The 21,070-nt window shown below is 29.4% G+C and overlaps 1 protein-coding gene across 4 annotated transcripts in view; it reads right to left on the reverse strand.

Moving 5' to 3' along the window:
* Positions 1-21,070, reverse strand: part of LOC135931491 (uncharacterized) — a 52,050-nt gene that overhangs the window by 18,863 nt on the left and 12,117 nt on the right. For all 4 annotated transcript variants that reach the window (XR_010573053.1, XM_065468634.1, XM_065468633.1 and 1 more), the window contains exons 14-16: positions 9,635-9,814; positions 1,890-2,087; positions 765-813 (exon numbers count right to left, since the gene is read on the reverse strand). Coding sequence is in view for 3 of the 4 variants with exons in the window: in XM_065468634.1 (XP_065324706.1) it covers positions 765-813; positions 1,890-2,087; positions 9,635-9,814 (427 nt within the window). In the remaining variant the exon portion in view is untranslated. The remainder of the gene's footprint in view (positions 1-764; positions 814-1,889; positions 2,088-9,634; positions 9,815-21,070) is intronic.

Here is a 21,070-nt window from a genome sequence, read left to right on the forward strand (position 1 = left end):
ATATCATTTTATTTTAAAGAGTTAGAGGAATAATTCTTGGATTCACAGGCTAAAATGCGACTTTGACTTCCAAATTATCTATTAAGACTAGAAATGAAATTAGATACAACTCTATACCTTGTGAATATTCGTTGAGAAAAATAAATAAATAACGCGAGAAATAGTGTTGCTAAGCGGCTCGATTTTTTAAAAATAACAAATTGGGTTAGTCGTTTTTAAAAATCGAGTAGTTTAACAATACTACACGAGAGCGTTCCAAGAGGTGAGAACTGAATCTTGAACTGCTATATCTCATTAATTTATTTATTTATCGTCATGATATTTATAAAACATTCAGCAATCTAACATGATGATTATTTTAAAACTCAATCCATTAATAACAATTTAATAAGGGCTATTTTCGAGTCAAAAAAAAAATATTTTATCAGTAAATAAATAATAATTTTAAATATTTTATCAATCAAATCAATTCAAAAACGCTTTCTTCTAATTTCTATTTATATCAAATTTATAGAATTTTAAAAATAAAATAAAATAATAACTCATCCAAATCATTTAAAAAATTAATTGACTCAAAAAAGCACCTGTTTAAAAAAGTAAACTAAATTTTGCATATTAAATGTTTTTTAGCCAAAATATTTTTAACTACTTGAAAAAAAAATCAGAAAGAATTTGAATAACGTTTTCTTAAACTCTGGGGCATGTATGAACTCTATGAATATTCTCGAGGGATAAATGCTAAAAAATATTAAGTATTTTTTTACCTTTTTTTTTTCTCTTTTTCGAGCTTTCGAAATTTTATTCTTGAAACATCTGTGTATAAATGGTTCTCATTAGATTTTTTTTAAAAAATATATTTTTATATTGAGTTGGAATATTACGAGGGCTTAATTTTAATTCTCATTTGCTAAGGGCGCGATTTTTAAATTCGAAAAATCTAATTTGACCGAAAATGTATTCCAACTGAAGCCCTGCAAGTCAGTCCGAAGTCGAAAAAGTATTAACCTGGGATTGCGGCTCAGTTTATTTCTGAATCCGTCATGCACAGGCTTTAGGGTTATTTAAAAAAGTTCTAAAAAATAAAATCTTTTAGGTTTAATATCAAATAATAAGATAGATAATTACGATTTCAGTGAGATTAGGGACACACAATTAGTAATTTTTATTTTATTTTAACTTTAAAAAAAAGAAGAAGTTTTTCAATTAAGATATGCGTTCTGGGCTCGGTCAAAATTCAAATCCGGCTAAAACAAAATTTAAAAATGAAGACGGGTCCCAAAAAATATCGAATTCGTAGGTCTCTAAATTCAATATGGGTAGAGTAGTGCCTATCCTACGATATTTGCATAATGTGTGCCATGAACTTTTGTGTATTTTTTTTACTCATTATTATGAAAAAAATTTCTATAAAAGTTAATATAAATTATTAAGAGCAAGTTCACTTTCGAAAGTCATCGCAAAATTGTCTGAAATTTGAAAGGCCCTGTTTTAGAATACATTTAAAGTCAAATCAGATTTTTTTTCAAATTTGAAAATCACCCCTACTACAAGTAAAAATGAATTAAAATTGAGATTCAGTGCGGTAAGTTAATTCGGAATATGCGAGAATTGGGAGTCTCCCAATTATAATTCATTTTACCGTTGATAATTTTTTAATCTGAAAAATCGGATTTTACCTTTCCTTCATTCTTTTCTTGACCAACTGTGTTTCATAACCTAGTTTTAGGCCCAACCCAGTCGTCCCGGCCCAAAAAACTTCTTAGGGCTGGACTTAAAAAGCTCTCAAGTGTGAGCCAAAGATTTCGAAATATTCAAAATTCAAAAAATTTAACCAATAGGAATACTAATAGTAATAATGTTAGAATTATTGATTATAATTTTTATTTAACTCGATTTCTCTTTCTTGCGTTTGACGGCAACGTCATCAATATTCATTTTGTATTGTTCAATATAATTGTTCCTGCATTTAACGTCTTCTATGGTGAGTTCCCAATTGTTGGAACCGTGGATTCTTAGTTTTGAATCAAAGCCGCAAGTTCCTAAATTGTCTCCCGGCGGCAAATAACATTCTGAGCTGTTAGTCGACTCTGTAATATTTAAAGAATATATATATATTATATAAATTTCGAAGCAAAAAATAATTTTTAAAATCGAATAACAAATCTTTTCTCTAATTACGAAGTATAACCAGTCTTTAAAACGTTTAGCCAAGTAGAAGAGTTTGGTTTGGGATGAAATGCGTACAAAAAAAAGTATTTTAATTACCCAAAAAAACAAACTAATATGAATAAAGAATTAATATAAAAAAATGGGCTGTTAGTAAAATGAGAAGCTTGAGTTGAAAGAATTTTCTTTTATACAAATTTTACTTACCTGACTAAATCAATGCTCATATTTCTTAATGTTTTAATTCGCGCCTTAATATATAATATGGCAACTTTTTATTATCATTTCTAAGATTTCTTAAATATATTTTTTCGTTAATATTTAAATTATAAACTAATTATTTCTTACAACACTTTTTCTTTATGAAGTTTTCCTTTATTTTTCTTGATAATTATATTTTTTTAAATTCCTGTAAATATATTTTTTTTTGTTTCAAATATTTCTTTTTAAATAATATATAAAATAATTAATTAATAAAAAATATCTTCCTTTTTTATAAATAAAACTAATACAAATACGTAGGAAAAAAATAAAATACTTATAATATAATATTGTTTTCTGATTATCAACATTTCCTTCAAGGCCAAAATAAAAATTAAAAACTACGATATAAAATTTAACATACAATCTACGTAAAGATATAATCTTACGTAAGTTGATGATTTAGGCTAAAATCAATTTTACTACTAAACGTCCTTTATTTGGGTGTGAAGAAACGATTATTAATGATTAATAATTAAAATATGTTGCTTTTCCCTAACAGTTTTATAACTCTCCTTCTCAATTATTGCAAGTAGCACTTTCACAATGAAAATTTATTATCAATTTGATCCTTTGATCATAAAGATAAATGAAAAACATAAGGCATTGTCCATAATTATGGCAGCTTTTAAATGTTGTCACAAATCAAATTCATTAAAAAATGTTATTAATTTATTTATTAGAGTTTTGAAATGTGTAAAGTCTTCCATAAAATTTGCTATAAAATTCAAAATAAAGGCGGGGTTATAAAAAAAATCCTAAAATTGAAGAGGAAATAATCCACTATTTCATAAAAAAATTTTTAAATTATTTCCGCATCTATGTTCGATTCAAATAATTTTAAACGAATCGAATATTTGATTCGCTTTGGAATAGGAATAATATCCCTCATTTCTATGGTTTTAAATATTGAGAAGAGGAGAAACCACATTTTTCTAATATTTACCGAAAATTGGATTTTTGTTTATTATTTAGTCGCGCTAGTCATTCGTGTGCCTCTGGTAAAATATCTCGCCAGTAACATGACAAAACATTTTACAAAATCTTTTATACAACAATTGTGAGAGTAAAATATTAACGAAATTATGAAAAGAACGATAATAAAATGTGGGCATGCAAATATAATTTATCAGTGAATAATAAAATTAATACAATTATATTTAATTTAAATCTAAATAAATGGTGTAACAACTGTCCAAACCCTGTAATTGTATCAAAATTCATTTTCTGACCAAATTTTAAAATAATTTTTATTAAAGATTTAATTTTTAAAATAATTTTTATTAAATAGTTTCTAATCATTCAAAATCGAGGATATACGGTGGGCATTGACGGGGGGGGGGGGGGGTTATGATTAAATTTAAAAAAAAATGTTCATAATACTTTTATATTGATATCTAGACGTCAATTTGCTTTCATTTCTTTTAGAATTGATAAAACCCCTTCCATAATTTTCTAACTCTAGAAAAAATAATCTCAGAATTCCTATTTTAAAAAAAAATAAATAGAATTGGGTCTCTAAAAATTACGATTAAGATATCACTAAATGTGGTGGTCAACCTCTAGGTTTAAATAAAGTTATAATAAATGGCTCTAGATATTGGAAAGCGCCGACTTGGAACATAAATAATTCAAAAATGATATATAAAATGAGAGAACGACAAAATAAAATAATATAAATCGATACCTATTAATAATAATTAATTAATATAATCAACATGATGATCATTCTATACCATATAAACGCGATTAAAAACGAGTCCAAGATCACAATAACCATTAAAAATGCAATCGGTGTCGTTCAATACGAAACTGTAGAGAGTTTAGAAAAACTTCTAATAAATGTAAAAAGCCAAACCACTTGGCTTGTAATTTGTAAAAGTGAAAGCCCTATTTGCCAATAAGTTTCTCTCGTAATATTAGGATTCTCGTGATATGTGGGGACTTTTGACTATTCTAAACTTTGGTTACTCCAAATTTTTTTCCATATGGTTAAATTAATAAATTAATTCTAGGATACTGCTGAACCTATATCATAATTCCATCTCGATTTCATGGATGTTTATCAAGACCATTAGTTGGATTCTGCCCATAATTGTAAACATTTTTATTATTGAGTAGTTCGAATAACCTCAGTTGCTATTCTCGTCGTAATTTGTAAACATTGATTTTTCCTTTACTATAACAACAGCGTACAGAAAAGTAGTTTAAATTTTTTTACATTTTCTACAAGTTTTTTTCCCCATACGCAGGACAATTTCGTATCGGATGGCACTGATTGCAATCACAGCTATGTCTTCCTGTTATTCTTATAAGTATATGATATTGGAATTTTGGACTGATTTATTAAATTGTATATATAGGTTTTATTATAATTTTTGATAAGATCGAGTATTATTATTATGTTTATTAATTATTACTTATTATTATTACTTTGGTATCTAATATATTATTGTATTTTTGTCATCACTCTAATTTTATATGCTATTTTTGAATTATATAATTTTAAGCCTCCGCATTTCATAACAAGGGTCATTTATTATAAATTTATTTAAACCTTAAGTGTTAACATTCGTCCTTGGTGTTGGGATATTTCAATCATAATTCTTTGTCTAATTGGATATCTTTAGCCCTGATAAATTGGCCATGGATATGCACTTCTATATTTTTCTTAAATTCGTATAGAGTCATTTCCTCGATTTCTTTAAGTTGCCTATCACCGTTTCTGTTAGCTCACGAATCGTTCTAATAAAAATCTATTTTTAACGCAAAAACGTGTGCGACCATCTTTGACATAATTGTTTAGATGTTTTAAACTATTTCTGACCATAGCACATCTTCAATTTTCTTTGGGGAATAATATTTTTCATCCATCTTTGGAATGTTCTCTTTTTACGGAATTAAATAGTATTTCAACTTTATTTCATTTTGGTTTAAATTTAAGATAAAACGTATCTAAACGATAATATCATTATTCAATGACACATAAATGCTGAAAAAATCAAGGTCATCCCAGACCGGCCCTTTCGAAAAAATGGACGGCCCAGCCGAGCTACCTATACATACCGCCGTCCCAAGAATGAAACGACCGCCACCAGGGGTAAGAAGAGAAAGAAGCCCCCGTGATACCAATAAAAACAAACCTTTTCCTTCCTTCTTGGCTACTTCTACTACTCTTTCCTCTGCAGATGCTAACTTCGAAGGAGTTTTCAGGCTGAACATCGCTGAGGCTAAGCTCATGGTGGGACCTCATATGTCGACCTTCACAAAAGCAGTAGCCAGAGGGGGGTTCAGACCCAGACTTGACCATTTGCGCACTCGAAGCAATGAGGGCAGATAATTCCTGACTGCTTCCAACCGATCATCCAGCAACTCCTGGCAGCTGGCGTGATCGAAGAGGCGGAACCAAATCTGCTCCCCTATGTACATCATTTCCAAGTCGGGACCCCGAGTCATTAGCGATTTCTCCAAAGTATCAAAAACTTCCTTCACTACCCATTCAGACTCAAATCGATTCCCTCGATGTCGCCAATCTTGAAAAGGCCAAATTTGCTGTCAAAATAGACATCAAATCTGCATTCTTTTCCATCCCACTGGCGATGCAGGTTAGACGTTTTTTCGGCATTCGCTTCCAAGGGACCAAATATCGATATAAGGTATTACCCATGGGAGCCTTGTTTAGCCCGTGATGCCTGTACCAAAACCGCGAGGAAAGCCTCGTTCAACGTATACCTAGATGACATCTTAATTTACGGAGACAACGAATTCGACGTCAAATGGTCCACTAGATCTCTCCGATGCACTCAAGAAGGTTGAAGCCCAACAATCGCTGTCAACAAATCCATCCTTGACCCAACGCCACGTATAACTTACCTGGGTATCCCTATTGATTTGAAACAGACACCAACAGCCGATAACAACACTAGACGGCGACTAGCCAGGTGTAGAAATTTTTCGACGCCACTCATACCAACTAGATGTCGGCCGATAGCTAGCAGCTCGTGTCTTAAGAGTAGTAAACTACTACGCCTATACCATCACAGGTATGTCCAGACTCCAGATTATTTTCGCCATACTATACAACTATGAACAGCGTTCCCATCATCCCAGTAGTGGATACATACCTAGCGTTCAAGAAGGCCGTAATAATCGACGCTCTTCGCAACCCTATCAACCTAAGGTATCACGCAATAAATCTACTCTACGGAGACGCCTCAAACAACTTCATAGGTCTATCTTTTTGGAGATATGACAATATGGCGGTTTCCTTCCAAGAAGCAACCTTTCTGTTCAATATTACCATGCATTCTATAGCCCACATCAACGCAAAAGAGGTACTTGCCGCCGGTGTTGGAGTTCTACTAGCAATCAACAAAGACGGGATACCGCCTATGATCTTTAAGGACTCTACGGTCTGCTGCTATGTATTTAGGAAAGGAGGATCAGAATCCCCATCTTCACCGCTATTTCCCAAAACATCTAATGGGTCCCGACAGGCGAAAACCCAGCGGACGACCTCTCAAGGAATTGGACAGGAGACCGGGCTCCCTAAAACCTATTTGCAGATCCACCAACGGGCATAAATACCTGATGGAAACCAACGCCTCAATATTTGGTATCGAAACTGTCGGAACTTTCTCACTTATCTCCGGACTATAGGAATCATCTACAACAACGTGAAATTTTGAACAAGTCCCGATACAATCCGAACTGAAGACCATAAACCGAAAACAAACAACATAATATTTAGAACGATTCATTCACTCGATTTATTATATATATCGCGCATTTTAATAACGTACTTTATTGTTGTTTTTCTTTCTGAAATTGTTTTATACTTATATTTAACATTTTACTTTTTATCACATTATTGTGATCTACTTGGAACCAAATTTTCGGTTTATAATTACTAATCAAGTATCTAAGTATAAAAGCCATAAAGGCCAATGTACTTGGTTAGATTTTATCATGTTCCATTCAATGCATACTAGAGAATGATAATTATATTTAATATAAACTATTATATTGAAATAATATTATAATACAATAAATGAGCTATATAAAATGTTATGATATTGTAATAATATTAAATCATCTGGATAAAATGTTTATTCATGTCGTATAAATATGTACAATGCCGCGACCGATATAACAATAATTAAATGATTGACAACTTCACATCAACTACAACTATTAGGGGGGTACTATTATAATTTGATTGCAAAGGAATAGGGAGCCTTGATACTGTTGCATCTCCTGTTGTCCTAATCTGAGGAAATTGCAGGACTCTATTGGATTGCAAAGGAATAGGGAGCCTTGATACTGTTGCATCTCCTGTTCTCCTAATCTGAGGAAATTGCAGGACTATATTGGATTGCAAAGGAATAGGGAGCCTTGATACTGTTGCTTCTCCTGTTATCCTAATTTGAGGAAATTGCAGGACTCTATTGGATTGCAAAGGAATAGGAAGCCTTGATACTGTTGCATCTCCTGTTGTGCTTATTTGAGGTATTAGGGGATACTATTATAATTTGATTGCAAAGGAATAGTGAGCCTTGATACAGTTGCATATTTACAAGTGTCAATATGTTGTTTTGTAACAACAACATCTACTAATGAAAGCTTAGCTCGACCCCTACAGTTACCTCTGCATATTAGGTAAATGTAATTTTGACCATTGCCCTTGATTAAATATTCATAGTCCAAATAGACAATTACATCATTGTTTTTCTGAGCACAACAGAAGATGCAACAGTATCAAGGCTCCCTATTCCTTTGCAATCCAATAGAGTCATGCAATTTCCTCAAATTAGGACAACAGGAGATGCAACAGTATCAAGGCTCCCTATTCCTGTGCAATCCAATAGAGCCCTGCAATTTCCTCAAATTAGGACAACAGGAGATGCAACAGTATCAAGGCTCCCTATTCCTTTGCAATCAAATTATAATATATCCCCCTAATAGTTGTAGTTGATATGAAGCTTGTCAATCAATCAATCAATCATTTAATTATTATTATTGTTATATCGGTAGTGGCATTGTACATATTTATATGACATGAATAAACATTTTATCCAGATGATTTAATATTGTTACATACAATAAAATAACAGTTGGTGCCGCAGTAGTAACTTTATTGTAACAATATTAAATCATCTGGATAAAATGTTTATTCATGTCGTATAATTATGTACAATGCCGATTGCTAACACATGTAATTAATTAACAGTGTAATAGATAAATTTTGACATTACCACCTTATTCCTATAATAAAGAAACTAAAAATTTAATCAAATATATTCTAAAGGTCTGATTTGATAATAACAAAATCCCTGTTAAAATTATCAATGTATAAATAATATAACACATTAATCTTAACAAATTATGAATACTTCTAAATATGCCGGATTTCGAGTACCAACTGTTAATTTAGGTTAATTTGTTAAGATTAATGTGTTATATTATTTATACATTGATAATTTTAACAGGGATTTTGTTATTATCAAATCAGACCTTTAGAATATATTTGATTAAATAATATAACATAAAATATAAGAAAAAAAGTTATAGGCGTTTTACTTTTATTTTACCCCAGGTATATAGCCATTTTACTCAGATCTAAGGTGGGACAAAAAGGTAATTCTTTTACAAAAATTTAGCTAGTGCCCAAGATTATGATAGATAATAATTATTGGACTCAGAATTTTTATTTTGTAATCAAACAATAATATAACTATTTTTAGAACCGGAAATAAAAATATATTTGTCGTAAAAGAGCGAAATGCTTGCCACCCAGCAATCTTCCCAATATATTAAGTTTATAACGTTTTGATTTCAAACAGAAATTTCGTGTAATTACAAAGGATTTACTTAGTTCTACCCTTTCCAGCCTTTAAAACGTTAAAAAAATCTAGTCCCTTAAAAACCTTATAGGGCGAGGCGAGTTGCTTTTGTAATAAAGTTTTTGGTTGGGGGTTAAAAACTATAGGTGGAGTTATTATCTTGTCACGTGATATATTTAATTCCTATTGGGTGTTGTTTGATTCAAAATTTAATAAAATAGAATGTGTTTTTTTTGTTTGGCTGATTTAAAATATCTTTTGTCTATTTTAAAAAAAATTTATGTTTATGAATGAGGATTCCTGATTTTACAAAGCAATCAAATGTAAATTTTTTTCCTATATGTATCATTGAATATATGGGTTACTTTTGCAATCGAACTCGCGAGGCGATCCAAATAGAAAGGTATTATCGGAGTAAAGTTTCATTAGCTGAGACAGAAAAACATTTATAACATAAGCTGTTCCAACGTCTTTCGATTCTGTTACATTGTCAGTTGTAAACTTGTTCCCGGGTGCCATAATTTCCAATGAACTCCTCATTTGCCCTGCATCAAACATAAAGAAAACTCCTTTAAAGAATCTCGAATTTAGAATAACCATATTAGCTTAATTAACCGATCATTTTTTTTAATCGATAATGGGGAAGAAATAAAACACCGGAGAAAATCCCAAGATCAAAAACAAATAGAAGGAAAACCAGCCTCGTGAGTAAAAATCAAACAGATGTCTTAGGGCGGCGACCATTAGTATTTATTTTTAAATTTATTCCTGATCTAAGCTATGTAGTGTTGTTAAAAAGCCCGATTTGAGTCGATTTTAAAAACGGCCCGATTAAGATTTAGCCAAAATAATATAACGCATGCCTCGAGATTTGTTAAATAGATGTCTAAACCTATCTGCCATCCAAGCTTATATAATATTATGGTTATAATCTTAACCGGACCATTTTTAAAAATTGATCCGAATCAGGCTATTTAACAATACTAAAGCTACGACATGAGTTGGACTGGAGTTAAAATAAATATTAATAAATAGTAGCGTAATTTCACAGAAACTAGGTGTTGGATAAGGCCCGATAGGTAATCGAGTGTCAAGGGAAGAGGTTTCTATTCCTGGGGGGGGGGAGAGATGTATGATGAAAGATCGTTATTAAAATTGAATGGGGGGGGGTTTACTTTGGGGTAAAGGTCAAGAAATATTTCTTTTTTAAATAAAATTCTTACATTTATATATGAAACCATAAAATCTAAAAATCTCAACATAAATTCTTGAATAAAAAAAAATAATAAAATATTTTAAACATAAAACTTTTAAAAAATCAAAAACTGAAAACAAAATTTAACCAAACCCAATTTTTTTGCATTCATATAATGATAATTAATGACAATTGATCAAAGTTCAACCCACAAAATGGCGCAATAGCTGACTCCTGTGAATGGACACTTGAGATCAATGAATCGCTACTAGTAGTATATATATATATCATTGGGTTAAACAGAATAATGAGAATAGTAATAATAATACGATCCTTTTAAATTTAAATATGAGTATGTTTTTTAAAAAGAAATATTATATTATCATAAATATCTAATGGTGCACACAAATTGAACGTTTCCAGTAAAGCATTTCAAAAGGTATCGTGCAAATTAGTCAAATTATGGCATGGCTTTAGAAACCATTTTAAAAAATGACAAACTTGTTTGTTTTTTTATTCATTCAATTTGCACGTTGGTCTATGACTCGTTCTTTTTCTTTCTTTCTTACTCAGTTTTTCGCAAGAGAGGTGAAATTACCCAGATAAGAATAATAAGGGGGAAGGCATTAAAAACTAGTTCCATTATATGTAAATTAATTAAATATATAAAATATTAAAAAATAACTTATCCTTTAAAATGGAATATCCAGAAACTAATGAAATAAAAGGCAAACGATAATATAATTCATCAAAATTTTTTTTATAACTTAGGGCCTCCTTTATAGTAAAAGCGTTATGTTCAAGGCGTTGCGTTATTTAACGCTATCGAAATCACAGCTAATTCTTCATAGAGTTAATAATTTTTAAAAATACGTCGCAACTTTTTCAAATTTTATTATAGCGTTAGCATTATAACGTTCCATGTTTATAAATCATATTTATTTATTAACTTGATTTTTTTAAGAAAGCTATGTTAAATAACACAACACTCGAACATAACGCGTTTACTATAAATGAGGAGTTAAGTTGAATTTATAGTAAACGTGCTTTGTTCAAGGGTTACGTAATTTAAGGTTCCATGTCAATTCAGCGAAAATTTTATCGCGAAACACTTTTTCGCGAAACTTTTATCGCGAATGTCGTTTATCGCGAATGGATTTTATAGCGAAACTTTTATCGCGAATCCATAATAGCGAATACTATTCCGCGAATGCAATATCGCGAATTTTTTATAGCGAAACCTTTATCGCGAAACCTTTATAGCGAATACATTACCGCGAATACAATATAGCGAAACAAATATCGCGAATTTTTTATAGCGAAACTTTTATCGCGAAACCTTTATAGCGAATACATTACCGCGAATACAATATAGCGAAACAAATATCGCGAATTTTTTATAGCGAAACTTTTATCGCGAAACATTTTAAGCGAATACATTACCGCGAAACTTTTATCGCGAATCAATAATCGCGAAAATTTTATAGCGAAACCTTTATCGCGAAACCTTTAAAGCGAATACATTACCGCGAAACTTTAATCGCGAAAATTTTATAGCGAAATTATTATCGCGAAACCCAAATCGCGAAGACAATGTAGCGACAATTATTTCGCGAAACATATATCGCGAAGATATTATAGAGAATTTAATATCGCGGTAATTGCTAATAATGACTAATTTATTTTGAATCATTTTTTTATAATTATATTATTTGAATAATATTTTTTTAATTCACATAGTTTGTAATTTTCTTATAACCTTAAAAATTTTTTACAATGATTAATTAACTTAGACTGGTTTATGAAATTTGTTATTGAAATACACTTTTTTCGCTATCCTATCCTTTCCTTCGAAGTTCTTATTTTATAATAATCGCGCACAAGGAACTCAGCTTTATCAATATATTAATCATTGAGTTTATTAGTTAAATCTTGATATTTATTGGCGAAATAGATATCTGGGTAGCATTCCTATTTATTGTCTGATGACTTAATATTTATAAATTTATCAATCAATTTTGGCCAGGGTTAGCAAGTCAGTCAAATGACCAGTCAAATGACTAGATTTTGACGGGTCAATTGAAAAGGAGAATATTTGACCTGGTCAAGTGGTCATATATTCTATAAGATCTGAATATAAAAATATGTTTGAAAAAGAAAAAACGATATAAATACATGTGAAATGTGATCACAATGCTTATTGAGTTCCTAATATTAAGGAGAGCATTTTAATCATAGTGAATTTAATGAAGTATGTAATATAATAAAAGAATTAGGCATACAAGGTGGTGATCAAAATATTTCAAGCTATATCATAAATTTCAGAAATAAAAGCGGCTTGTTTAATAGAAAATCATGGGGATAGCAGTAACTTCCATAAGAAACAATCAGATTTCAAACTCAAGCAGTGGAATTAGCTTTGACCACCATGGCCATTAAGAGAAGTGACATTACTAACAATTTCTTGATCTACTTCTTCTTCAGAAAGAAATTGGTCTATTTGTGTCAATAATCTTACTAAAAAAGAAATCGATTGAAGATTTAGACAAAAAGAAAATTGATTAAAAAATATTAAAGAAAATGATGATATTCAATATAAAATAATATTTATTTGATTTTAACTATATTTGATCGGTCAAATGCACAACCGTGGTTTTGGCAGTCACTATTCTTAAACAGTGTAGATGAATAAAGTCTACAACATTACTGTTTAGAATATCAATTTTGAATGGCAATTCAAAAATAAATTACATCTAAGTGAAATAAGGGATTTCCCCAATTTAAAATATTTATTAATTTTATTATTTTCAATCTTTATAGATATCTTTTTATCTTTTCTGTTTATTTGAAGGGGGGGGGGAGGAGGCGTGATAAAATTTTTAGTTTAATAACTCGGCATTAATTTAAATATAATATTTTGATATGGGTTCTTATTGAATCTTAAATAATTTTAAAATATAATAAAAAAAATAGCTACACTAAAAATTAACAAATAATTAATGACATATTTGATAAATTATAACTATTTTAAAAAAAAAGTATTGCCGAAATTTAAAAAAAAAAATTTTCCCGTCTGGCTGGTGCCATTCCTTTGGTTATAAATTATAAATATTTTCGCCATTCCTTCCTCTTTATTTCGGAGTCTTATAAAATATGTTATCAAGCAAAAATAAGGAGATCTTAACCTTTAAAAATTATTTGTTCCGCCTGGATAAAGTAGTCTCAGATACTAATTATTATAGATGTATCAATCAGGATATTTTTAAATGTCCCGTACGAATCACAAAAAAAAATGGTAAGATAAAAGATAATAATGAAATACACAATCATCCAGAAAATCCAATCGAAATGGAAACCAAGAAAATAATCAATTCAATTAAAAATGAAGCTTTGAATAATACTATGGAAACTCCAAACTTTATTGTGGCGAAACACGTATCTCAATTAAGTGATTCTATATCAATGGCACTACCATCACCGAATCTTATGAAACGTATAATTCACCGAACGCGGAGTTCAAACAGTTTTGCACCTCCGAATCCTAGCAGCCTTATTGAGCTGGTAATTCCGCATGAATATTCAATTACGGATAAATATGAGGATTTCATACTTCATGATGATGGTTCCGTAAGATTTTCTATAAATTTTTTGAACAAATATAACTAAATCCTTCATTTTTGTTGCGATAAGCTGCCCGATAAGAAACACTTTATTATAATTGCTTATTTATTTATCATGTGTGTCAGGTTCCCGACCGTGTTATCATATTTGGAACAAGAAAAAATTTGGACTTAGCTTCATGCGAACATTGGTTTTCTGATGGTACATTTAAATCGTCGCCACCTTTATTTATGCAAATTTATACAATTCATGGGATTAGAAATAATAATGTTTTACCTCTCATATATATATTGACCAATAGAAAGGATTATGAAACTTATAAAAGAATATTTACTATTATAGGTGACAACTTAATATCAACTCCAAAAAAAATTATGACCGATTTTGAAATGGCCAGTGTAAAAGCTTTCAATGAAGTGTTTCCCAATTCGCAACACAAATGTTGCTATTTCCATTTTGGCCAATCCTTTTGGCGAAACATTCAAAAATATCCAGAAATATCGCATAAATATAAAACAGATGTAGAATTTAATATACAACTTAGAATGATGGTTTGTTTGGCGTTTGTGCCACCCTTAAATGTAGTTGAAACATTTGAATTACTAATAAACTCCGAATTTTATTCTAATAATCAATTGTTACTTCAGCCTCTAATTGAAACTTTTGAAAAAGCTTATATTGGTAAAACGTTTGGAAGAGGCAGACTACCTGCTTTGTTTAATATTGAACCCTGGAATTGTTACCAATCAACACTGAACGGGGAAGCGAAAACCAACAACGCGGTTGAAGGGTGGCATAGATGCTTCAGTTCCCTCCTAACAAGTTACCATCCAAACATGTGGAAATTTATATCAAGTTATCTATATATCTATTATTTTAAAATGATTTAAAAAGTATAAAGATTTACTAATAAACTATATAATTTTTCCTAGGCTTAAAAAAACAACAAGGGTTGACAGAGTTAAAAATTGCTCAATATAATTCTGGTGAAACACCCTCTACCCCGAGAAAAAAATATCGAAATCTACATGCGAGAATAGTAACAATTGTTTCTGACTTCGAAAATCGATCAAGATTAGATTATCTTAAAGGAATCGCTATTAATATAACATTGAATGTTTAATTTTTTAAATTCTTATCTACAATAATAAAAATTTTGTTTGTTTTTATATAATAGTCTCAAAATTTTTATATTTTCATTATTTTTTTGTGACAAAAATATAGGATACTTTGGTATAAAATTTAGCTGGTTACTTAAGACTCATTCATCAAGATATAGATTTTATGAGGGTATTTACAAATTCTTTTATATGTGTGTGACACATTCTTTATCTACCACATCAATCCCACGATTAATATTTCAAAAATAACTACCTTTCGTCATGCATTATAAAATTATTTTAAAATTCATATTCCTAGCCCTTGAGTCATATAGTTGTTTCCCCTTACAAATATGATCATTTTTGATGAGCAACATTATTAGAAAAGTACTATTAAAATAATACTCAAGTATTACACTAAAGGGCAAAGTTTAAAACGAGGATTACATTTTCCTTTTATTTATTAAAGCATATAAATTTATATCGGGGTGTTTTTGTCAGATTTTTTTCCCATGGTTATTTTTAACCAGTCTTTGTTCAAATCAGTGATTCTTTTAAAAATTTACACTTTAGTTATATATTTAACAAACAAACCTATTGGTTTAGACGATATGTTATGACAATGCTCTACTTTCATATTCAATAAAAAAAAAATTATTTTTTAAATAAATGATATCAACCCTCTCAAAACTTTTAACCTCCTGCCAAATATAAATAATTTAAAAAAAAAATACCTTTCACCACTTTCCAATTTTTCAAATAATGATAATTATTTCATAACTAACTATCCCCCCTCTAATTTCAATGATGCTCCTCCAATGAGTTGGCAGTTCAAGTTACGATATTGACCTTGCTATAAAAATTTGGGAAAAAATTGGTTGTATTAATTTTGTTATATAGCTTTAAAATTCCTTAAGGTTATTAATTATTTAAATATTGGAATTTGGTTAAATTTTTTTAATATACTATATTTTCATTTGATTTGATAACAATGTAAATGAGCTTGGGTGGCTTCATGTCATGTCATGAATAATAAAATTAAAATACATCATTTTTTTTGGTTATATTTTTTAAAAATTATTTTCTAAATTTTTTTTATTAATAGCTCAACCTATTCGCGGCTTGATGAAAATAATTAGCTATCCTAATTGATTTTACCATAACCAATCCATCTCATTTTGATATAACATTTTCCAAAGTTGCCGCAAGTTATGTCATCTGTCGGAAAAGTTTCCAAGCTTAATTTTCTTTTGTATAAAATATCGAGTTAGCCTTTTATCTTTATCCTCATATTTTGAAATAAGGAAAAAAGTTGATTTTATAAATAATGATAATTTCATTTAATTTTTTTATTATAATTGCTTTCTTTAGATTCTTTGTTCAATCAAAATTTGATAATTTTTAAAATTCTAATAACTTTTGGTTCATACTCAGGGTTGCCAGGTCAAAATTTTCAAATTGAGGGAGATGTGGGAGAAACATGAAAATTGCGGTAGAAATATAAAAATTGCTAAAAAAAATTTTTTGCGGGCGGCCTTCGGCCGGGATTTTGAATTGATTTAATTATCCGCCTATTATTTTTTATAATTAGTTATATAAATACAAAGTCGGTAACTATTTTTCAAAATACAATAAAATCTTGATTTATTAAATTATATTAATTTATAAAAAAAACCAACGATCTTTTTTAAATATAAAAAACGATTTTAATTTTACAATTAAAAATATATTTTAAGCGAATGTCCCTCAAAACGACCGCAATTGGAAATCTACCGTGTGTGTGTATAACATTATAGGGATAGGCGCTTAATTATCAAGTATCACGTTTAAATACATAATAAGGTACTCCAAAATAAGATATAATACAGATGCAACTACAGTTGCGGCAATTGTACTTATCTTGTAGTACAACATTCACAGAGGTACTTATCATCACAATGTTGGTAGAATCTTTTTTCCATAATATTTAACGACTCTAATATAAATGAAAATTATACTTGTAGAACAAATGAGCAAGGCTATCATTAATGTTTTAAGACTTAAATCCAGGAGGTCAATTTTTGACGATTTGAAAGAGGGCATATATATGCAATTCTAACAGATGCATCTAAAGGGATTTCCCTTGATCTTCCGCTATTTCAACAAAATTAAGGTCATTTCAATAAAACTATTAAATTTTTTCACTCAAATAGTGAAAAATCCAAAGACATAGCTAACCATATAATATCAGATTCGAGATGATCAATAAATTGCATGTCAGCTTTCTGATCTGTTAATGCCTCAGTGAATTTGGAAAAAACAGAGTGTATTTACAGAAGCGAGTCTACACAATGTTGGTTGAGATATGTTCCTAATATCGGCCATCGATAGAATTTTAAAATTTTATAAACCTTTAAAAATTATTTCTTATCTTCAGGCTAAAAATGCGCTCAGATGAGTAGAATGAGGTAAGGAGAAGTTTTGGCGAATCATAAAAAATAGAGAGAATTAAAATCTTTTCAAATAAGACATCAATGTCTTTCGGTATTTTTAATATATTTATTAAATTACAAAAACCTTAATTGATGGTTTCTGTTCCAAGGTCATAATATTTATACAATTGTAAATAGAGTTATTAAAATCAAATTTTGATTGTAAATATTCTAAAATTGTCTGAATAAAAATATCTGCATTATTTAAATATGTATTAATTAGAGTATTATTTGAACATTTTAATATAATATTTTTAGCAATAGCGCCATAAAATTTATTTTCAATTTTTAAATATAGAGATGAACAGAGCTGTAGCATAATTTTGTGAATCATTTTTAATAAAGAATATTCTGATTGCAACTGAATATTAACTGCATGCAGTAGATTTCCTACATGTGAAAAGAATCCCAAATATACTTCTGCCATTTCATATTAGAAAATTTTTTTCAAATTTTAGGACAGCCTTTAAAATCTTTATTTAGGAAGTATTTTTTTAAGGGTTTGTAAAATTTTAAAATTCTATCGATGGCAGGTATTAATGACAACCACCTGATAGGTATATATCGCAACAACTCACACCATTCCAAGTCAGACCACTTCACCAACTCTTTTAATTCATTAACTCTTTTAGTTGAACTAAATTCGTTAAAATATTTCATCACAATTATTTCGACATCCACAGACAGTACATTCATTGCCTTCTTGCAAGAACTATGTAGTATATATGGCATATACAGCCAATTGGTAATAATTCATTTGTGCTGCCTCAATTCGGTAACTTTAGTTTTGGCCCAAATTTACAGAGGCATTATCAGCGCAGAAAGCTGGCATGCAAATCATTGATAACCTTGAATCAGCTATATTTACCCTTATGTGGCTAGCTACATCGTTGGATTTTTCACTATTTGAGGACTTTTTTTTAACAGTTTTATTGAAATGTTCTTATTCTTGTTGAAATTGCAAAGGATCGAGGGAAATGTTTTAATATTTCCATTATTAGATACATTTGTTAGAATTGCATATGGATGCCCATCTTTCAAATCGTCTAGAATTGACCTCTAGGATTCAGGTACCAAAACATTGTGATAGCCTTGCTCATTTTTATTGCCACAAGTAAGGTTTGCAGTTATATTGGAGTCGTTAAATATCATGAGAAAAAGATTCTACCCACATTGTAATGATATATATAGAGCTCTGTGAATATTGAACTACATAATAGATGTATACGATTTCCGCAAATATAGTTTCATTTTGAGAATATTTTTGTATTGCAATCGATGTTGATATACTCCCCTGTACTGACTAATATTAATGAAATAATGTTGATTTATTATTGGATAAAAATAAAACAGGATAGAAAGAAATTTACAAACTAGACATGTTTTGAAATAATGTTGATTTATTATTGGATAAAAATAAAACAGGATAGAAAGAAATTTACAAACTAGACATGTTTTTCGAATAAATATTTAAAATTTAATTTAAAAATATAAAAATAATCAATTAATGTCTCAAAATTATTATTTACATATTAAAAACGTTTAAAATACTTTTTTTTAAAAACCGCGGGAGAAATTAAATTGCGGTAGATTTTTGCGGGAGATTTCCAATTGCCGTAGTTTTGCGGGAGAGAGATATTTGCGTGTAAACTAAAAAATTGCGGGAGTCCCGCTGATGGGGAGAGACATGGCAACCCTGTTCATACTTAAAGGTTGCTACTGTCTATTTCTCTTATTAAAATTAGTTTTTGTTTATTGACTAGAAAAACGGATTGATGGAATAGTAAGTACTAATCTGGCATTTCTATGGTATGAGCTCACCCAAAAATATTTGTTTTTTTTCGCATGTTGCCAATCGTGGCAATTTTATCTTATTTTGTCGAAAAACTATCTAATGAATTGAATAATCAATGTAATAAATTTCAATTATTGATTTAAGTTCCAGATTAAATGCTTCCAGAAATTTGGTTGGTTTTACGCTTTAATGGGAGATATAGATTTTATTTCTCTTATAGTACGATTACCTTTTTGTGTGTGAAAAAAATGACTGAAGAATTAATAAATATTAGCGCAAACCAGCTATTTTCCATTCTATCAATAATGCCAAATTAGGCAATTTTTCTTATTTTGCTAATAAACTTTTTCTTTATACTGTCTCTTAAACGAATTAAATTATAATTAATTCGGAACATCGATAAAATTTTCTGAATAAATTATTTCCGTCGCTTAAATCATAGATTTGCCAAAATTTTGTTACTAATAGTTTATTCCTTTTACGAGCTACTATACTCGTTTAAATACTCAATTGGTACAAATAAAGCAAGAAATAATGATATAATTTACAATTAGTTCGTAGAACTATTCAGCCGCCAAATTTAACGGCGCTGATATTAAAATATATAAATCTTGTTTATTCCTCTGTGATACACAAGTTGAAGCATATAAAGAAGTTACTCAGAATTATCAAACTATTATGGTAATTATAGATATAAATAGCTTAAACCTTTGATTTTGAATGATACGATTAAGTTAGAATATTTAGAAAGAATTAAATAAAAATGTAAATATAAGCCTAAAAAATATCTAAAAATTTATTTTTAATTCTACATTCAAATGCTGGCTCAGAAATGAGTTTAATGAATATGATTAGGCGAAAAAATTTTTCTTCCGTCTCATTTGATTTATTAGAGGCCGAATTAATGATAAAGCAGAATTTTGACATGAATTGCGAAGAGTTAAAATTTATTTCATATATAATAAACTTTTAAATAAAATAAATTCCTTCCGATAAATATGTAGATTTGGATCTAATTTTTATATATTTTGACTTTATATTCAAATTCAAAATTTGTAAATTATAATTTGAAAAAAATTATTCACCAATATTAATATATAAAAGGATTGCAGTTGTGGCGCTTTCCCGCTTTTTATCCTTTAGTCATTAAAAATCCCACCTCACTCTTAGAATATGGGAGGTATGGCCGGGCCTAAAAATTTTTGCAATTTACAAAATGAATGAGAAAATTGAATAATACACCTATTTAATATAATTAAAATATAGCCACTTTTTATAATTATTTTTTATTATCCTTCATTTATAAATTCCTCTCAAAATTTAGAAAATGTTTTTATCAACCCCCCCCCCCCCCCCCACCCTTGTCGTGGTAAAATATGTAAAAGTAAATAAATAAACACTTAACCCATTTTGCCCTGATTTCCCGATATTGGAATATCTTTATTTTCTTGATTTGGATTTTCTATTTATTTTCAAAAAACCCTGATTTTTTTAATTCCATTTTTATTAGAAAAAATGAGTAAAAGTGCTTACAAATTGAGTAGAAGCGTTTAGCGATGTTTTCACAAATACGCTATATTGAACTGGTATTATTTTAAAAAATGATGAAAACTATTTTA

The sequence above is a fragment of the Gordionus sp. m RMFG-2023 genome, chromosome 1 (genome assembly GCF_954871325.1).
Source record: "Gordionus sp. m RMFG-2023 chromosome 1, tfGorSpeb1-WG-v2, whole genome shotgun sequence".
Taxonomy (NCBI): domain Eukaryota; kingdom Metazoa; phylum Nematomorpha; class Gordioida; order Chordodea; family Parachordodidae; genus Gordionus; species Gordionus sp. m RMFG-2023.